General features: G+C 33.3%; 1 protein-coding gene across 1 annotated transcript; it reads right to left on the bottom strand.

Annotated features, from left to right (window-relative positions):
* Positions 1-7789: 7789 nt before the first annotated feature.
* Positions 7790-8288, bottom strand: LOC110116297 (photosystem II 5 kDa protein, chloroplastic). The gene has a single exon (XM_020849825.2). It carries the CDS (start codon positions 8215-8217, stop codon positions 7891-7893), a length of 327 nt encoding a protein of 108 aa, XP_020705484.1. The 5' UTR covers positions 8218-8288; the 3' UTR covers positions 7790-7890.
* Positions 8289-17430: the final 9142 nt, after the last annotated feature.

Here is a 17430-nt window from a genome sequence, read left to right as displayed (position 1 = left end):
TCACTGAGTAATGCTTGTTCGTTAGAATTTGCTTTATATGTTGCCTGTAAAATGTTCCTAAGTAGTCCATCTTTGCAATATTAGTTTAATTAAATTTATTTAAGATTTAATTAATCCGCTAAATTAATATTTTAGTTATCAGTTAATCACCAGCTTAATAGTTTAGTTGGTGTTATATTTGTTTATTATAGTTCTAATCATCCTTATGATTTTGTATGAAACCCTTAATTAGTTTCATTTAATTAGTCTAATTAAATTCTTTGACTTGATTAAGCCTTATGCTAATTATTACCCGTTAGTTTTATCATTAATGATTACAACAACAACAATACTTTATCCTATCGGCTAAATGAATTATTTTTCGCTGTTGTGTTCAATTAAGAGTCAAATTTATATTTAAATCTAATTAAAAATGTCATTTTTAATATTTTCTAACCAAGTTTTTTTTTATCCACCTTTACCTTTCTGAACATATGAAAGATCTAATACTATCTACTTTCCTTACTGGATTATCGGAAGGTTGATATTTTATGTGTTAAACAATTTAGGGTGACTTTCTCTAATTTTATATGCTACTAGAGCCACTCCAACCTCTTTGTGTATCTATCATTTTGCATTGTCAAAGTCAACTTATCTTTATAACATTTAATCTTTTGATTCTTTTGTAATGGCTAACATTTTTCACCATAAGCCATGCATATCTTATCACTATCCTATAAAATTTTCTCTTAAGTTTAAGGTGTTTTTTTTTTTTTGTAACACAACAAGTTTGATGCATTCTTACATTTCAATCATTCAACTTGAATTCTGTTAATAATATCCTCATATATTTTACTATAATTTTGAATAATAAACCCTGGGTCGGGATATCTAAAACTTACACTCTTTTTAATGATTTGATCATCTAATGTTATAATTTCATCACTAAATCTATTACTATTAAAATTATACTGTATTCAATTTTAGATTTACCCAAACAAAAATTTTTAGACTTTAAGATTGATCTCCATAACTTAAGATTTTCATCAACTTTTTCTTTAGTCTTATCAGTAAGAAGATTATCATCAGCTAAAGCTTACACTAATGTACACCATCATGCAAATGTCTAGTAAAACATATATGACTAAAGCTAAAAGATATGGACTTAAAGTTGATCAGTAATGTAATCCAATTGAAATAGAAAAATAAATGGTCTAATCATCTTGTATTTGAACACAAGTAATAATTGTTGAATATTTATCATTAATGATTTGAATATAAGCATTATTAATTTTTTTATTAAAACTCTCTAGGTCACTTATCATGGAACTTTATCATATGCTTTCTCTAAATCAATAAATATAAGATTCTCCTTTCTCTATACTTCTTCAAACCTTTCAACAAATGTATAACTTCCATATTAATGAATTTGATAAACATTAGTATCAAATCATAACTTATGTTCAATTATTTTCTCCCATAATTTTAATGTTGGACATATTAACTTAATTCATATGTAATTTGCACTATTATATATTACCTTTATTTTTAAAATAAGAACCAACACATTCTTTTACTATTTATCTGACACTTCTAATCTTCAATTAATATTAAAAAGTTTAGAAAGCTTAAAAATTTCTTGATCTCCTAAATATTCTCACACTTCTATTAGAATATCATCAATCTAATTATTTTTTCACATTTCATTTTTTTTTTAAATCTCTTCAACTTGGATTTTACTAATATGATAATTAAAAAAATTTATCATAATTTATGGTGCTAAAATAAGTAAAATTAATCACATTTTTACAGCAGTTATTGAAAATTTTATTGAAATATCACATCTATTTATGCTGAATATCTTTTTTAAGAAATTTATTTTTTCCCCTCTTTAGCATTTAATCTATTATATAAATCATAAAAAATCTAAATTCTTTATATCATATATTACTTTCATAGAATTCCCACGGCCCCTCTATTTTTTTTTCAATTTTTTGAGATTTTATATTTAAATTATTTTTAATAACAAAGCTTATTATTTTTTTATATTTTCTTTCATATTTTGATTTCACGGTGTTTTTCCTTTTGATTCTCTGAGCACAAGTTTGATATCACAAGTTATTTTTTGTTTATATAACATTAACTTTCTCTTGAATAACTCCAGATCTTAAATCGTAATCTTAAAAATATTTTTATTTATGTTCTTAATTCCCCTCATATAATTTTAGGCTAATATTTTATTTTATTTTTTTTACTTTTCACCCATTCATCATATATTTCTCTTAATAAATATTTTGCTAATTTGTTTATTTGAATTAGTTATTACAATTTGCCATTGATTAATTAAGTATTATTTATGATGACAAAGTAGTGGCATCCTAATTATTATTCATTTAGATTAGTTAAAGTTTCTATGCATATGTGATGTGAATAAGTTTGCCTTAACTGGATCAATAGTCTCTATCCTTTATGCACTAAGAAAGTCATCCTCAGTTTGGACGAAGCCTAAGGCTTTTTTTGGGATATCTTTATTGTTATTTTCTGAAACAACTTTTTAATATAAAAATTTTTTGAATTAGAAAATTTTGTACTAAAAAGCCGTTTTCGAAAGCAATAAAGAAGTCATCCCAAACGAAGCCTAAAGCTTCATTTAGGGCGGCTTTTCTATTGTTTTGTAAAGTTGGCGTATAAAAAGTAACTTTTTAAAGTGGTTGTAGAAAGTAGCAAAAATAATGACATAATAGAAATTGTGATTGCTGAAAAATAAACAATAAGAAAGTTGTCCCAAATGAATTCTAAGCATCTGTTTTTGTTAGTGGTCGGTGGTGACAAATTAGTTGGAATTTGTTTTTTCTGATATCAAATCACGCCACACATAAATTCATAGAAATTTTTTTTTGTACATTTAAACTATTAAGATAAATTTATACACACATCATCTATTAAGTTTTGTTTCTAAAACCCCCATCCACATGCTGAATATCTTTTTTTTTTTTTTTAATGTTGATGATATGTTTTAACTCTGTGATACTATATTTTGATTGTATTTTATAAAATAAAATCTTCATTCATATAAATAGGGTAGCTTCATAAAGTCTTCTTATTTATGAAGTCTTAAAGATTGTGCAGGGTTAAAATAAAATATATTTATTTTCTAAAAACTAGAAAGAAAAAACAAAAGTTAAACCAACTAACAATTTCGTCTTTGACCCTATCACACTAAAAATTATTACGTGCGGAGTGTGCACCGTCCGCACAAACATAAGTACCTAGAGGTACCCAACGGTACCCAGCGGTACCGAGTGCTGGTACCTAACGCAGAATAAGACTTGTGCGGACGGTTCTCCCCGTCCACACTCCCCACCTAATAATCTCTCCTATCACACACCAACTTGCAACTGCTGCTCATCTTCTTATCTTCCATAATATACCTTTAATGAGTAATAATGGTAGTACTTTCCAAAAGCATAGCAAAATGTGCTGCTTTTTTTTTTTTTTTTTGGCATTTAAGCTAATTAAGATAAAATTATATGTACATCACATATGTTAAGACTCGAATTTAATACCTCTTAATTAATAGCTAAAGTTCCAAACCAACAAATCAAGTTGAGTTGCTTAATGTGGTATGGTAGTCACTGGACCATCCGGAGGCTAATCAAGATGCGCTATGTCACCCGATGCACAACGGTACACAGTAACTGTACAAAGTAAATTGGTGATGTAGTTTGTCCTGATTGGCCTTTGAACGGCGCTCGGTGACCGCACATAATAATTTCGTGCTTTTTTGAGTGCTGAAAGTATACATATGCATGTGTGCTTAGTGTTATGATTTGCCTAAATCGAGAGAGAAGTCATGCCGGTAGTAAATAGCCATAGAACATCCTTTTGAGCAGATTATATTACTAGTTAAGATTTCAATTGAGACAAATTTTTTACTATTTTTAAAAGTAATTTTTAATTATAAAAATTTTTATTTTAAAAAAATTACTTTATAAAACAAGTGAAGCCTACGTCATTCATTACTTAAATATCAATTTCAAAAGAGCTTGATGAATTTTAAATAAACGAATTCTGTGGTGAAGATGAGTTCAAGCCCCCTTTTTCTAAGAGTTTTTTTATTTTTTAACTTGGAAAATAAGGCAATCAATAATTTGATTAACTTGGTGGTTGGTAAGCTTGAGATGCTACACCAAAATTCAATCCATCAAGCGTGGTTGATATAACTTTTAAATTTCCAAATATTCATATATTAGATTAGAAAAAATTTAAATTGACTTAGAAATAATTTAAATTCTATTTTCAACAGATATATCATATAGAAAGTGTAGATCAATGAGAAGAATCCAATGGCATTGAAAATGCTTGGAGTCATTTCTGTTACGTCCTGGAATATTCACGGCGGTATAGAAATATAAAGTTTAACGTCAAAGTTTTGTACGAAGATCCAACACACAATCATATAAGAGAAATGGTGTATCATAACCTGAAAAGGGAAAAAAAACTACGGGGTCTGGTCTAGTTTGAATGAATCCATTAGTGTTTATAGTCGGTTACAAATGAGGCTCTTCCTTAGGGGAAGGCCTTGGCTTGATGTAATAAATATACATCATATATAGTGTATTACATTATGAGAATTCAAAGAATCACTATTGACATGTTTGTTTGGTTGGCAAGACCATAGCTGGCAAGCAACGAAGGTTGAAAACACGTAGTCTGGTGACGATGGTCAGAGGGACTGTAGTCGGCGTGCGACAGTGGTCAATTGTCTGATGACAGAGGTCGGAAGTCTAACGATTGACGGAAGTCCAACGTTGGGCAGAAGCCCAACGAAAGTCCGGCAATGGAAAGAGGTCTGGCGACGGATGGAAGTCCTGCATCAGTCAATGGTCGAGCATAAGTCCAATGAAAGTCGGTGGCCGGGCAAAAAATTATCTTCAATTGGCGACCGTGAAGAAGTCAGGTGTCAGTTGGTGGCTGGGAAGAAATCCTGCGTCAGTTGGCAGCCAGGTGTAATTAAATCCAGCGTCAATTGGTGGCCGGGCGAAAGTTTGGGGTCATTTGGTGACCGGGCAGAAGTCCAACGTTAGTCGACGCCCGGGTGGAAGTCTGGTGGTGGTCGAGAAGGAGTTTGGTGGCAAGAAGACTCTCTTCTTTCTCTTATTTGCTTGGGCCCTTTCTTCCTCCCCCTTCCATGAAGAATGAGGGGTCTATTTATATTTTTATGAGAGTGACATATATAGCCTATAAATAGGAGGGATATCAAGGGTAATTTTGGAGTGGTTTGAATGGATGTCCGATGTTGATTCTCTCGATCATGGACCGTTTACTAGGCATTAGAATGTCTTAATAATATCAGAATTCGGCGATCTTGGGCTAGTTGGATTCGTCTCATCGAGCCACTCAATTCGACAATAAGCATGTCATGTTTGGAAGTTGTTTGATCATCTAATTTATGATTTGAACTTTCCAAACGCGCTTTAGGTCTTCAATTTGGACCCATCTGGGTTTGGATTGATTCAAATTTGGTGTCATTGGCTTCGTCTTTTCTAGGCGTTCAGTCCGACAATAAGTTTGCTGAAATATGATTTTAGATGATCCCATATTTAATTTTGGAAGTTTCCAACTTCATTTTGCCTCGAGATTCGTGCCCGATTAAGATAATTTTTTAATGCATGATATATCATATCAAAATCAAATACCAAAAATATTTAATTTAAACTTTACAATGTTGTATATATAGTATCAAATTCTCCAAATTTTCAAAATGCATCTCAACAAAATAAACATAACAAGTTCATTAAAACGCAAAAATATATAAAGAAAAAAAGGATATTATCGAACCATTGATGAAGCGTCCATAATTGTTTTTTAAAATGATCATAATGCCTCTTCTAATAACCTATAAAAATGCATATTTCTACACAATTTATGAAAAACTTCTTGGGGATATAATTGATAGACATAGAATTCTATAGCTTCAACTATCGTTTGGAACCCTATCATCTATCTTTGAGATTTGACTTATACGAAATCACCCTCTACCATTTTTGGTCACCTGACCTTTCCTTCAATTAGGAGGATAATCACATTGATTACCTTCAAACACCTAAATTCTATACTAGAGCCTCCCAACACCATTGAACGATGTTGATAACCATTATGAGTTGTCCATTGTCACTTGTCATTTGATGGCCATTATTGACCAACATCAATGACCACTATCACCTATCCTCAGATGACCTTTGCTGAAATACGCCAATGATTATAAAAAATCTGACATTTCAACAGTGAATGATAGCACCAGTTTTAAAATCATTTCTATAAAGAGGTATAAACATCAGTTTTAATCGTTGATAAAACCTTACTCTTTTTTTCTCATTCCCTACCCTAATCCCTACTCCACACATTCGAGCAAAATTCGACATTCAACTAGATTCACGTCTTAGACGCAAGAGGGAGGAAGTGAAAGGATGGTGAAGCTTCTCCTCTAGTCGGCGGTGGATAGTTGTGACAGCGGGCTAGTCGATGGGCTGTGACTAAACTCACGTGAAGGGGTGGATTGTCATGTAATTCCACCATTTCCACTGGTCTTCCTCGGCAGCAAACAAGATGGCTCTCCCGACTTCGCCAATCAACCCTCTCACCATCCTCAACCCTAAATCGTCCACCCCGAACTCCAATGCCGCCTCCCATTGCGCCACCTTCATTCTCTCTCAGTTCGCTAGGTCATGCATTAATTTTTTTAATCAATTCTATCCTTTAGCACCTGCTAAAAATGTTGTTAAAGCCTTCTTACAACAACACTCATAAAATCATTGTTAAAGCCTTTCCAACGAACACAAATACAACAAATTTGTAGATGTTCCTAAACCGCTGCATAAAAATTAGTTGGCGTTTAAACCGCTGCAGTAAGTTCTAAAAAGTGCTATGAAAGCCTGATTTATTAGTAGTATGACTTTTTTCGTCCGCCTATCATTGTCAGTTATTGACTAATGCCAACAAATAACAATCTTCATGCTTCAATCTTCCAAACCTATTTTTGCTCTCTTTTGCCTACCAACAACATAGTCATCTTCACCATCAACCAACATCGGCATTTATCACCATCAACTATTTTCCCTCAACAGTTGCTTTTCAACATCCTACACCACCAGTTTAAGAGATAATAACCCCTTAAATTTGGGCCTCTTAATCTCACAATACAATTTTCAACACATATAACAGAACTATTTCATATGAGTTATTTATGCCTCTTTTTTTTCATATTAAAATCATGTGTTTTCTATTAATTGTATGCAATGTTAAGGCTTGGTTTATGACAGCTTTCTTTCTTTTTTTTGAATTTTTCTTATTACTTTTTAAAACATCTTCATATTTTAAAAAATAATAAGAAAATCATCTAACCTAAATTAATAAATTCTCTCACTACTCATAAAATTTTAAGCATGCAACAACGCTATCTTTACTAGCCTTGGGGAAGTAGATATCCCACTAATCTTACGCATGATCAAGATAGTACCGAACGATATGACTTCCAAAAATTAGAGCAAAAAGAAGATTTCATTCAAAATAGGAGTTGCGAGACAAAACTTATAAAAATCAAAATAAAAGCGAAAACTATTGGAAGAATTCAACCAAATCTAATTATATTTCATCAACATGTTCTAAATTAATTAGAAAAAAAAAAAGAAGAAAACATAAGCGTAATATCTGAATCCTAGTTAATATCATGCTTGCTGCAGATGTCAAGAAATTTATTTTTAGAAGAGAAGACCATTAATTACTCCTTAATATAAAAACACCTCCAATATCTTCAATTCATGAACAACATCCATAACTATAGAGATAACAAACATCACATAATATAACAACCATCAACCAATCCATAACAAATCAACTAACATCACACATTCACTTGTAGCATATACGAGCAGTTGGCATAGTAACGCACACTGGAAAATACTTCTTCTTGGCCTCCGGTGTCCCACGCCTCGGCTCCTCCGCCACCGCCGCCATTTCAGGCACCGATCCTGCCGCCCATATGGCCGCCGCTGCCGCAAGCATAATTCCTCTCCTGGTGTTGCTCTCCTTCTCCTTGGGCTCTTCGATGTTGCTGGTCGTCGGCATGACCACCTTTTGGGAACAAACGGTCGTCTTTGCCGGTGCGAATTTGCGGCGGTCAGCTGATGATGGCCGGGCGACGGTGAGGAAGGAGGCGGTCATGGTGAGTGATGCCATCGTTAGCGGCGGATTGAACCTGATCTGTTTGTGTTTGATAAGCTTGACTGGGGAGAAGGTAAGAGGAGGTGATGAAGGGAAGTGGTGGTGAGTAGGATTATCTTATCTTGTTGTGTGATGAGATGGCCAATGGTAGGCAGCCACTTGGATTTTGTTTTTAGGGGATTTTAGGTAGGTGAAAATTGAAAATAGCTCCATATGCAAGAAAAAATGATATAAAAATAAGTTTTTTTATTAAAGAATATTAGTCATGAAAATTTAAAATCTTAATAAAAAAAATTCATTAATTTATATTAGTTAGGTCAAAATAAAATAAATATTTTAAGTAATTTTTTTTCTTTAATTTTTTTTCTCTTTTCCAGAAGTTTACTTAATTTTCTATTTTCTTTAATAATGAGAACTTGATGTGGATATTTTCTGACCGCTTGTAGGTTATCTTATCCTCTTACTGGATGAGATGGCCAATGACATGCACCCACGTCCCACGTTGATTTAGTTTGCGGTGGTGGCTTAAAACTTAAAAGGGTTCCGATCGGGAAAGTTTTTAGGATTGTTGTGTCTTGAAATATTCACTGAGATATATAAATATAAAATTTAACATCTAGGTTTAATAGGAAGATCCAACATACAATTAAATAAAAGATAAGATATAATATTCTTAAGAGACACTAGAGTTTTTTACGTGGAAATTTCTGAAAAGGAGAAAAACTATATGGTTTGACCTAGTTTGAACGAATCCACTAGTGCGTTTGCAATCAATTACAAATGAGGTCCTTTATTGAGAGGAAGGCCTTTATTTGATATAGCAAATATACATCTTACAAAGAACATTATACGGTGGAAATTGGAAGAATCAGTATTAACATGTTTGTTTAGTCGGCAAGATCATAGTAGGCGAACGACATAGGTCGGAAAGCTAGTGACAGAGGTCAAAAGGACCGTAATTGATGAAGGAGGTCGGAAGGACCATAGTCGGAGGGTGACGGAGCTAGGAAAGATCGTTGTCGGTGGGCGACGGAGGTCAAAAGGACAGTAGTCGGTGAGTGACGGAGGCCAGAAAGACTGTTGTCTGGTGACGGAGGTTGGAAGGACCGTAGTTGGCGAGTGACGAAGGTCAGAATGATCTTTGTTTGATGACAGAGGTCGAAAGGACCATAGTTGGAGAAGGAGGTCAGAATGATCGTGGTCGGCGGGCGATGGAGGTTGAAAAGACCTTCGTTGGGTGGAAATCCAACAATAGCTAGAAGCCTGGTGGAAGCCCGACGTTTGTTGATGGTTGAGCGAAAGTCCGGCATCCTTCGATGACTGGGTGGAGGTCCGGTAATGGACGGAAGTTCAACGTCAGTCAGAAGTCCGACGATTGTCGGTGGTCGAGGAGCAGCTTGGTGGCAAGAGAGATCTCATATTTTTGTTCCGTCTTGCTCTCCTTCACTTTCTTGCTTGGGCCCCTTCTTCCTCTCTTATGAGGAATGGAGGTAGAGTGACAAGACCAATAAATAATAAGGAGATCATGTGTAATTTGGGAGTTGTTTGAAATGATGGATGATGTTGATTCCCTTGATCATGAACAATTTACAGGGAATTTGAATGTCTTAATGATATTATAATTCGACGATCTTGGGATCGTTGGATTCGACTCGTCGAGCCGTTCGGTTCGACTATTAGAATGTCATGTTTGGAAACCGTTTGGTCATCCAATTTATTGTTTGAACCTTCCAAATGTATTTTGGGTCTTTGATTTGAACTCATTTGGGCTCGGATTGAGTCGAATTGGATATCGTTGGGTTGGTATTTTGTAGACGTTTATTTCGACTATAAGTTTTCATAAAACTTGATTTTTGAAAATCGGAGTTTAAATGGTCCCAAATTTAATTTTTGAAATTTTCAACTTGATTTTGCCTTGAGATTCATGCTCAATCAATATAATCTTTTGATGATATATCAAGGATTAATATTCTTATATATCACAAATGAATTTTGACATAAGTATTTAAATTAAAAATTTTAAGAATTAAATATTAAATAAATTATAGTAAAAATATGAATCTCAATTAGAAGCCCAAAATTTACTACTACAATAACAACAACAACAATAAGCTCAAAATTAGAAGATATCTGTAAGGAATCTGATTTTTAAGGAGGATTATAAATATCAAAATCATCATTATCAAATGGTATGTGGAGCTATGATCATCTGGTAATTATAATGATTAACAACAATGGTTACAGACTAATAATTGCCTGACATGGCATTTAAATGCGGTTCTAAAAGTGGCTGTAGCCCTTGGATGCCCTTGGATTATAATCTAAGGGCTGCAGGACCAGGAAAGATGAATTACATGTTTTTTTTTTTTGCATATGTGATCCTAAATATTCTAAATATATTCACATTTTTCAAGCAAAAAATAAAACAGTTCTATTAACAAATTAGAAAATTAGTACTGCAGCTTGCACTTAATTAGGAGAAATTATTACGTGCGATCATCGGACGGTCCGAAGGTCAATCAAGACGCGCCACATCATTCGATATACAGCAGTTCACAGTTACGATACACAATGTATTAGTAATGTGGCATATCATGATTGGACTCCGAACGACATCCGATGACTGCATATAATAATCTTTCCTTAATTAGAAACCAAAGGGTTCAAATCTTCTAAAATATTGAATGAAGATAGAAAATTCAAAATTTTAGAAAATAATAGCTAGAAGACGGCTTTCAGTCTAGGATGACTTTCTTATTGTATTATAGAGTATCTTTCTAGTAAAAAAATTTCTAGTTCAAAAATTTTTTGTATTAAAAAATTATTTTAGAAAACAATAATAAAATTGTTCCCAAGGAAGCCTAACTTTTTTTCCGAAAACACCTACCCATAATGCTCAAATCAATTAACATTTGAAGTCCATGCTACCTTTTTTTTTTTTTGACTAAAGTCCATGCTACCTAATGGCAAAAGAAAACTGGGGAAAAAAAATAATGTAAGCAGCTTTGTTATTTATTAATAAAATAACAATAAATCAAGGAGTGTAACACAAATAACACAATTAGTTATAAAAAAAACCACTAATATGTTGATAACATTACCATAAACATTATGACAAGGGAAGCTAATTAAGGTTTTATTTGGGACGGCTTTCTTATTGCTTCGTGAAGTAGCTTTTTAATATAAAAATTTTAATTTTTTACAAAAAAGTTTCTTCAAAAAGTAGTAATAAAGTCATCCCAAATGAAGTCTAAGAAGACAATAGACATTATTACCACATACAAATTAATTTTCTGATTTGTGCCAAATTCTTCTGCAATCAACCAGGTAAGAAAGCACAATGCAGTATATCCACTGAACAAGAAAATGGGTAATAAGCTCTAGTAGGTAATTATTAAAACCTTTCAAAGAAGTTCTTGAGATGGATTCAATTTGATGAAAACCAACCGAGAAATCTTATACATGCTAATTATTGAAATGAAGGAAGCAAGTTCTGTGGAATCTTGCGAGCAATTGATATCAAGAATGAAATTATTTGCTAATTGGCAGCTAAAGAAGATGCTCATCATCCCATATAAAAGAAAAAACAGGAAAATATCAAAACAAATATCACTTATAATCCCATATCTATCAATAAAATCTTATAGCACAGTTTACGCGTCCAAGGGAACTCTAGCATAAATTCTGTTTGCTATTAACTATCCATACAACTTCAAGGTACAAAACATACGCTCATTTTCTTCAATTTCCTGGAACTTTTTGTTCTTGGTGACCTTCAAGTTAAGGCAGGGTAGTTGTTGGGTAAAATCTTAGCTTATCAGAGCATTTTTAAGATGAGTCAATCAAAGTAAAACTAGCTATCAAATTAACAGAGAGAGAGCTTCACAATTGTAGCCAAATCAAGAAGAAATACTGTCAAAAGCATACAAGAAATCACAGGAAAATTATCTGGAGGAAGGAAAACACGCCAAAAAAAAAATGTAAAAATATATAAAATAAAATATTACCAATAAACAGAAGAATGTGGAACCATACAGTATCAGGTTTAGTATACTAGATGGTGTTCTCATATTCTTTTTTGGCTAATTTAAACCTTCCAGGAAACTAGGCTTCTGAAACATACAATAAACCGCTTTGAATGGCTAGGATTTCTTTTTTTCAAAATCACAAACACTTTGCCCTCTCCAACTACCATGATAACTGTAGAGAATTGCAAAAACTTCTTCAAGGCCCAAAACAATTCTTATTGTGCTGGTGGAATACTGAAGGTCTGCATGTAGCCCAATATACAAAGTTTACAACTTATTCTATTGGTGTAAAGCTGTTTCTAAATATTCTAAGAAAAATTATTATCCTTAAACATCTAACTATGAAACATAAGTAGTTAACAACTTGATTATCCTCATATTAAATATTTTGAGGATAAAAAGTTGTTTATTCTATGTAGTTGATCCTCATTTCTAAGGTTACAAATTTGTTAAAAATTCTTTCTTAGATATGTTTAAAGTGCTTGTCAGATTCTCCCAATTCCTGGCTCTATACCACTCTACTTTCTTATAGGTCACTTAGGCCCTATGTTTTATCTTTTATTTCCAGGATTCTCTATGGGATACGATGTATTGAACTATAAGCTACATATCAATAAGATGTAATCCCATTGTAATCATGCTCTGTATTGAACAATTGTGTCACTCCCCATCCTGATTGTATCATATGATGTAGGTTGATTTGGGATGGGGTGTCTGGTTGGAAGAGCCTCCTTCATGCTTTCCTCTATTGTCTTCGTAGCAAGGATGCCATGTATTAAGCATAGGAAGGGCCATCATTGTTCCTCATAACACAATCTGTAAGATTTGTCGTCACCTATGAAGCATGGACATGAAAACGAGAGTACGAACATGACAAAACATGGATACGATGACATGAAATAACTACAAAAGAGTAGAACACAACAAGTCATTGACATAACATTATATTCTATAAATTATTAATATAAAATATATAATTGTGGGATCCGAAAATTTCGCGCCCCGGCCTCTCCGTGTCATCTCTTTCTTGTTTGTTTATGTATGTGGGTGAGGAGAGTTTTAACGAGTTTAGGTTCCCGTGTAAATTTTCAAAATACATATTGGGTTTTAGATAAGACACTACCAAGATATTTCGCCCTCATTTTGCGAGGACTTTATGATCTAAGTTTTGGATTCCTATAGGCGCAAACCTCTGTACTTAATTACCTTTCTCAATAACGAGAGAACTTTCGATTAAGGCTAGTCGTAAGATTGATCAAATATGTTGCAAACACAGTGTATAATAGTATCAATTTTAAGGTTTGAGTTTGAGTTTAAATTTTGAAGTTTATCACCATATATTTAAAACAAGTGATGAGGTAAATGAAAACAAGCCCGTTCAAGATCTCATGGTTCCGTCATCCCGAGCTGTCAGGGTCCTTGGTTTACTTAGTCAGATGAGATAGTTGACCCAACTTGACAGAAGATACCCTATATGCAGTCATGGGTTGCTTCGTCCAAGAATACTTTGTAGACCTAAGATAGTGTTTATCTAAGAGGATATATTTGAATCCACCTTAGCTGACAGAGGACTTTATACCTATCGAGTATATCTTATGATTCATCATGCAAGAGTTTGACACCATTAGGAAATATACGGTCTTTGGCTGTGATCATAATATAATGATGCTATTTTGTGACAAAAACACCCAATCAGGTGGCACGTGCCATGTCACTGCTGGAAATAGACTATTTGAGAATGAATCTTAGTGATACACCTGACATGATATTCGCTCTTTATGAGCTGAGGTTAATTTCAAAGTTACCACACCAGACAAATGGTTGCGGAAAGTGGATGGATTTTAATTTTAAGTTTTGGTGATTATATTTTGAAGGTTTTATAGGCTTTTGAGAATTAAGTTGTATAGTTGAAATTTACTAGCAACGCAGTCATCACCAGGGTTGCAATGAATCACTTTTTAAAAGATTTATATTTTAATAAGAATTTGAAAGGCATGTTAAATGTTTGGGGTCCCATCCAGTTGAAATTTTCTATCAACACGACCATCATCGGGGTATGTCAAAGTTACTTGTATTTTCGTAATAATTTGTGAGACATTTTAAATATTTGGGGTCCCTCCGGCTCAGATTTTCTATTAACACAGCCATCATCGGGGTTACAATAAAGTCACTTTCAAAATTTTTATATTTTCATTGAGGTTTAAGTATTTTGAAAGACATTTCCCTTCGGTTGAGATTATCATTCAATACGGTCATCATCGGGGTTATGTCAAAGTCATTTTAAATTTATACATTTTCGTAACAGATTCCCCTCTAGTTGAGATTATCATTCAACACGACCATCATCAGGGTTACATCAAAGTCGCTTTTAAAATATTTGTATTTTCATTGGGGTTTAAGTATTTTGAAAGATATATTCCCCTCCGTTTGAGATTATCATTCAACACGAACATCTTCGGGGATTTAAGTATCCCGTTAAATTTATGATTAGGCATTTGTTTTTTAATCCAAGTTGTGTCGACTCCAATGTTTAAAATTGCGTATTCGGGTATTGAGGCGTTTTTCATTCGTGAGGCAAGGCGTAAGCCTTAAGGCGTTTTGAGGCATAAGCCTCAAAATCAAAAGATTGCGTAAACATAAAATGATAAATTTTTAATATACTAATGAGTGAATAATATAAAACATAAAAATATATAAGATATGAAGTGAAATCAAAATATCTCAATAATAAGACAACATGAAATATAGTTCAACTCAAAATTCTATCTTTCCCAAATTCCTGTATTCTTTTCATTAACATATAATTCAAATTTCCAAAAATAAATAGCAATGACATATCACATAAGAACTCATAAGTCATCAGCATTGTCATCACTAAGGGATTCTTCATTTGAATCATCATTATGGTGAACTTCTCTCTCCCCTTCCTCCTCTCCTATAGAGTCCAATGTTGGGCATTTTACTTCAAGATTTATGTAAGTTTTAATATATATAGCATGAGGCTTCCAGTGAGGCGAGGTGGGCCTCAACCAAGTTGAGGCGCAAGCCTCATAAAAAAACTCGAGGCGTAAGCATCGATGCGCTTTTTACTAGAATTGCGCAATTTTAACCATGGTCGACTCCAGTCCTTTTAAGAAGAAGGATGAAACTTGAATATTTGACTCGCGCAGCATCCTCGGACCTCTGAATTAAGATTTTAAAGCAACGGTCGGTGCACATGCAGGATATATTTCAGTGTATAGATTGGAGCTATTATAGAGATATCGTCTTTTATCCGCTTGTACAAGTGTTGCGAATCCAGTGGCATTATCCAAACCTCCCTTTTAATGATTTCTTGCATCCTTATCAGTTACAGTTGGAGTCAAGTATTGAAAGATTTACATCCTTATCAATAGGTTGATTCTTGACTCTAGTTCACTTGCGTACAATCAAATAGATCATTGTCATATTATATTTATAGATATCCTGAATCAAAAAGTAATCATCAAGCTTCTAGTTATCGTGGTATAACTTTTAACTTTCTAGATCAACAAGATCCTTGCTCCTTCTCATGTATTCATGATATACATCTTTTTAACGGAATGATGGGTAATTATCATGGAAGAATGCTTAAAAGAAGCTATGTAAGGCTCTTATTAAGATGCTAATAGCACATGAGTGGTCTAGTGTATTTGAGTCAAAGGAGACATCTCAATATCTCATGGCATTGACACAATTCTTTAAATTAACCTCCTCAAAACTATTGGTTGTCAAAAGAAAGTTCTTATAATTATCAGATACAACCCAAAAGTGAATGTTATATGCACAAGAAATGCAAGGATGTGAATAAAGCAACATCTTCCATCAAATGGTTAAGTCAAAACTATTATTGACAACCTGAAGAATGCCGTATATATCTAATGGATAATAAAATAACTCTTGTACATTAGAATTCATTAAAAAAAAAAAAAAAAAAAAAAAAAAAAAAAAAAAAAACTAGCTACTATAAAAGGCTTATACAATAGAAAGATAATGTTATTGAGGTTCTTAGTTTGAATGGTGTTTTCTCAAAACTCTTAAAGAACTAATTCTAATCATACATTGCTAAGACATGAGAAGATGTATAATAGATGTTTTCAAGCAAAGACTATAGTAACATGATTTTGATTTGGCTAAAAGATGCATCAAATCAATATGCTTTGATCTTATATTATCTCAAAATTGTATATTTCAAAATTCCTCTTGAGTAGTATATTGAATTCAAAGTAAATTGTTAATTTCCTTCAATTCTAGAAACAGGTTGTGTCATTGCCATTAACACAATTTACATTGTCAAATTTAGATTGACTTAACATTATTTTCTAGTTTGATTGTCACAGACAATTATCTTATAAGCCATTATTAGGTGCACTATCATTATTTTAACAACTTATGTAAATTGAAACATTTTATCCCTCTCATTTTTATATGTTCCAATTGATTGGAAACTCCTGCGCGACTTGATAGTGTAGACCCATTTTCTTCCTTTTCTTTTTCTAATTTATTGGAATGACAATCAATTAATTATATATATATTAAATCATTTAAAATGATAAATTTTGTTTGAAATTAATCATGTTGGGAGTCGTTTTTTTGTTCAAAATTTCGGTAACCTCCCGACTTCCCCTCCCCACAAAGGGAGGCTGGGAGGCACTTGCCTTTAATTCTACCATCCCAGATCTAAGATACAAAGGTGTTGGGTCTTCACATTAGCAATCATTCCATCAAAATCTATGATGCAGCTGCGTGGGGCCTTCAATTTAAAAGATCTTCATGCCCATATCAAAGATCAATTACGCAAGGGATTCTATTTGCTTTCTTACCGGCCAGATCTAAGATCAACAACATGAGGGCTTCAAGTTGCATATTCCTGGCTAGATATAAGAACAATAATGCAGGTCCTTGATATCTGTTCAAAAAATTCATGTATATATATATATATATATATATATATTACAGAGAGAAAGAGGAAGGGAGATGGATCAGACTCGACGGCTAGGGTTGGCGCATGCGCTGCAGCGGAGAATAAAGGTAACGGGCTAGGGCTGCAATTGGGTTCGAAGTCGGAGGCGGGTCGGTGAGGACAACGTGGTTCGACAGTGCGGAACAACGCTGATAGATGTTGGCTTCGGCACAGGTGGTGTAACAGCCCAAAATCTTAACTATCGAGATATTGTCCGCT

Source organism: Dendrobium catenatum, unplaced genomic scaffold (genome assembly GCF_001605985.2).
Source record: "Dendrobium catenatum unplaced genomic scaffold, ASM160598v2 fragScaff_scaffold_601, whole genome shotgun sequence".
Taxonomy (NCBI): domain Eukaryota; kingdom Viridiplantae; phylum Streptophyta; class Magnoliopsida; order Asparagales; family Orchidaceae; genus Dendrobium; species Dendrobium catenatum.
The sequence above is the reverse complement of the archived record's forward strand: the minus strand, read 5'-3'. Positions and strand labels throughout refer to the sequence as shown.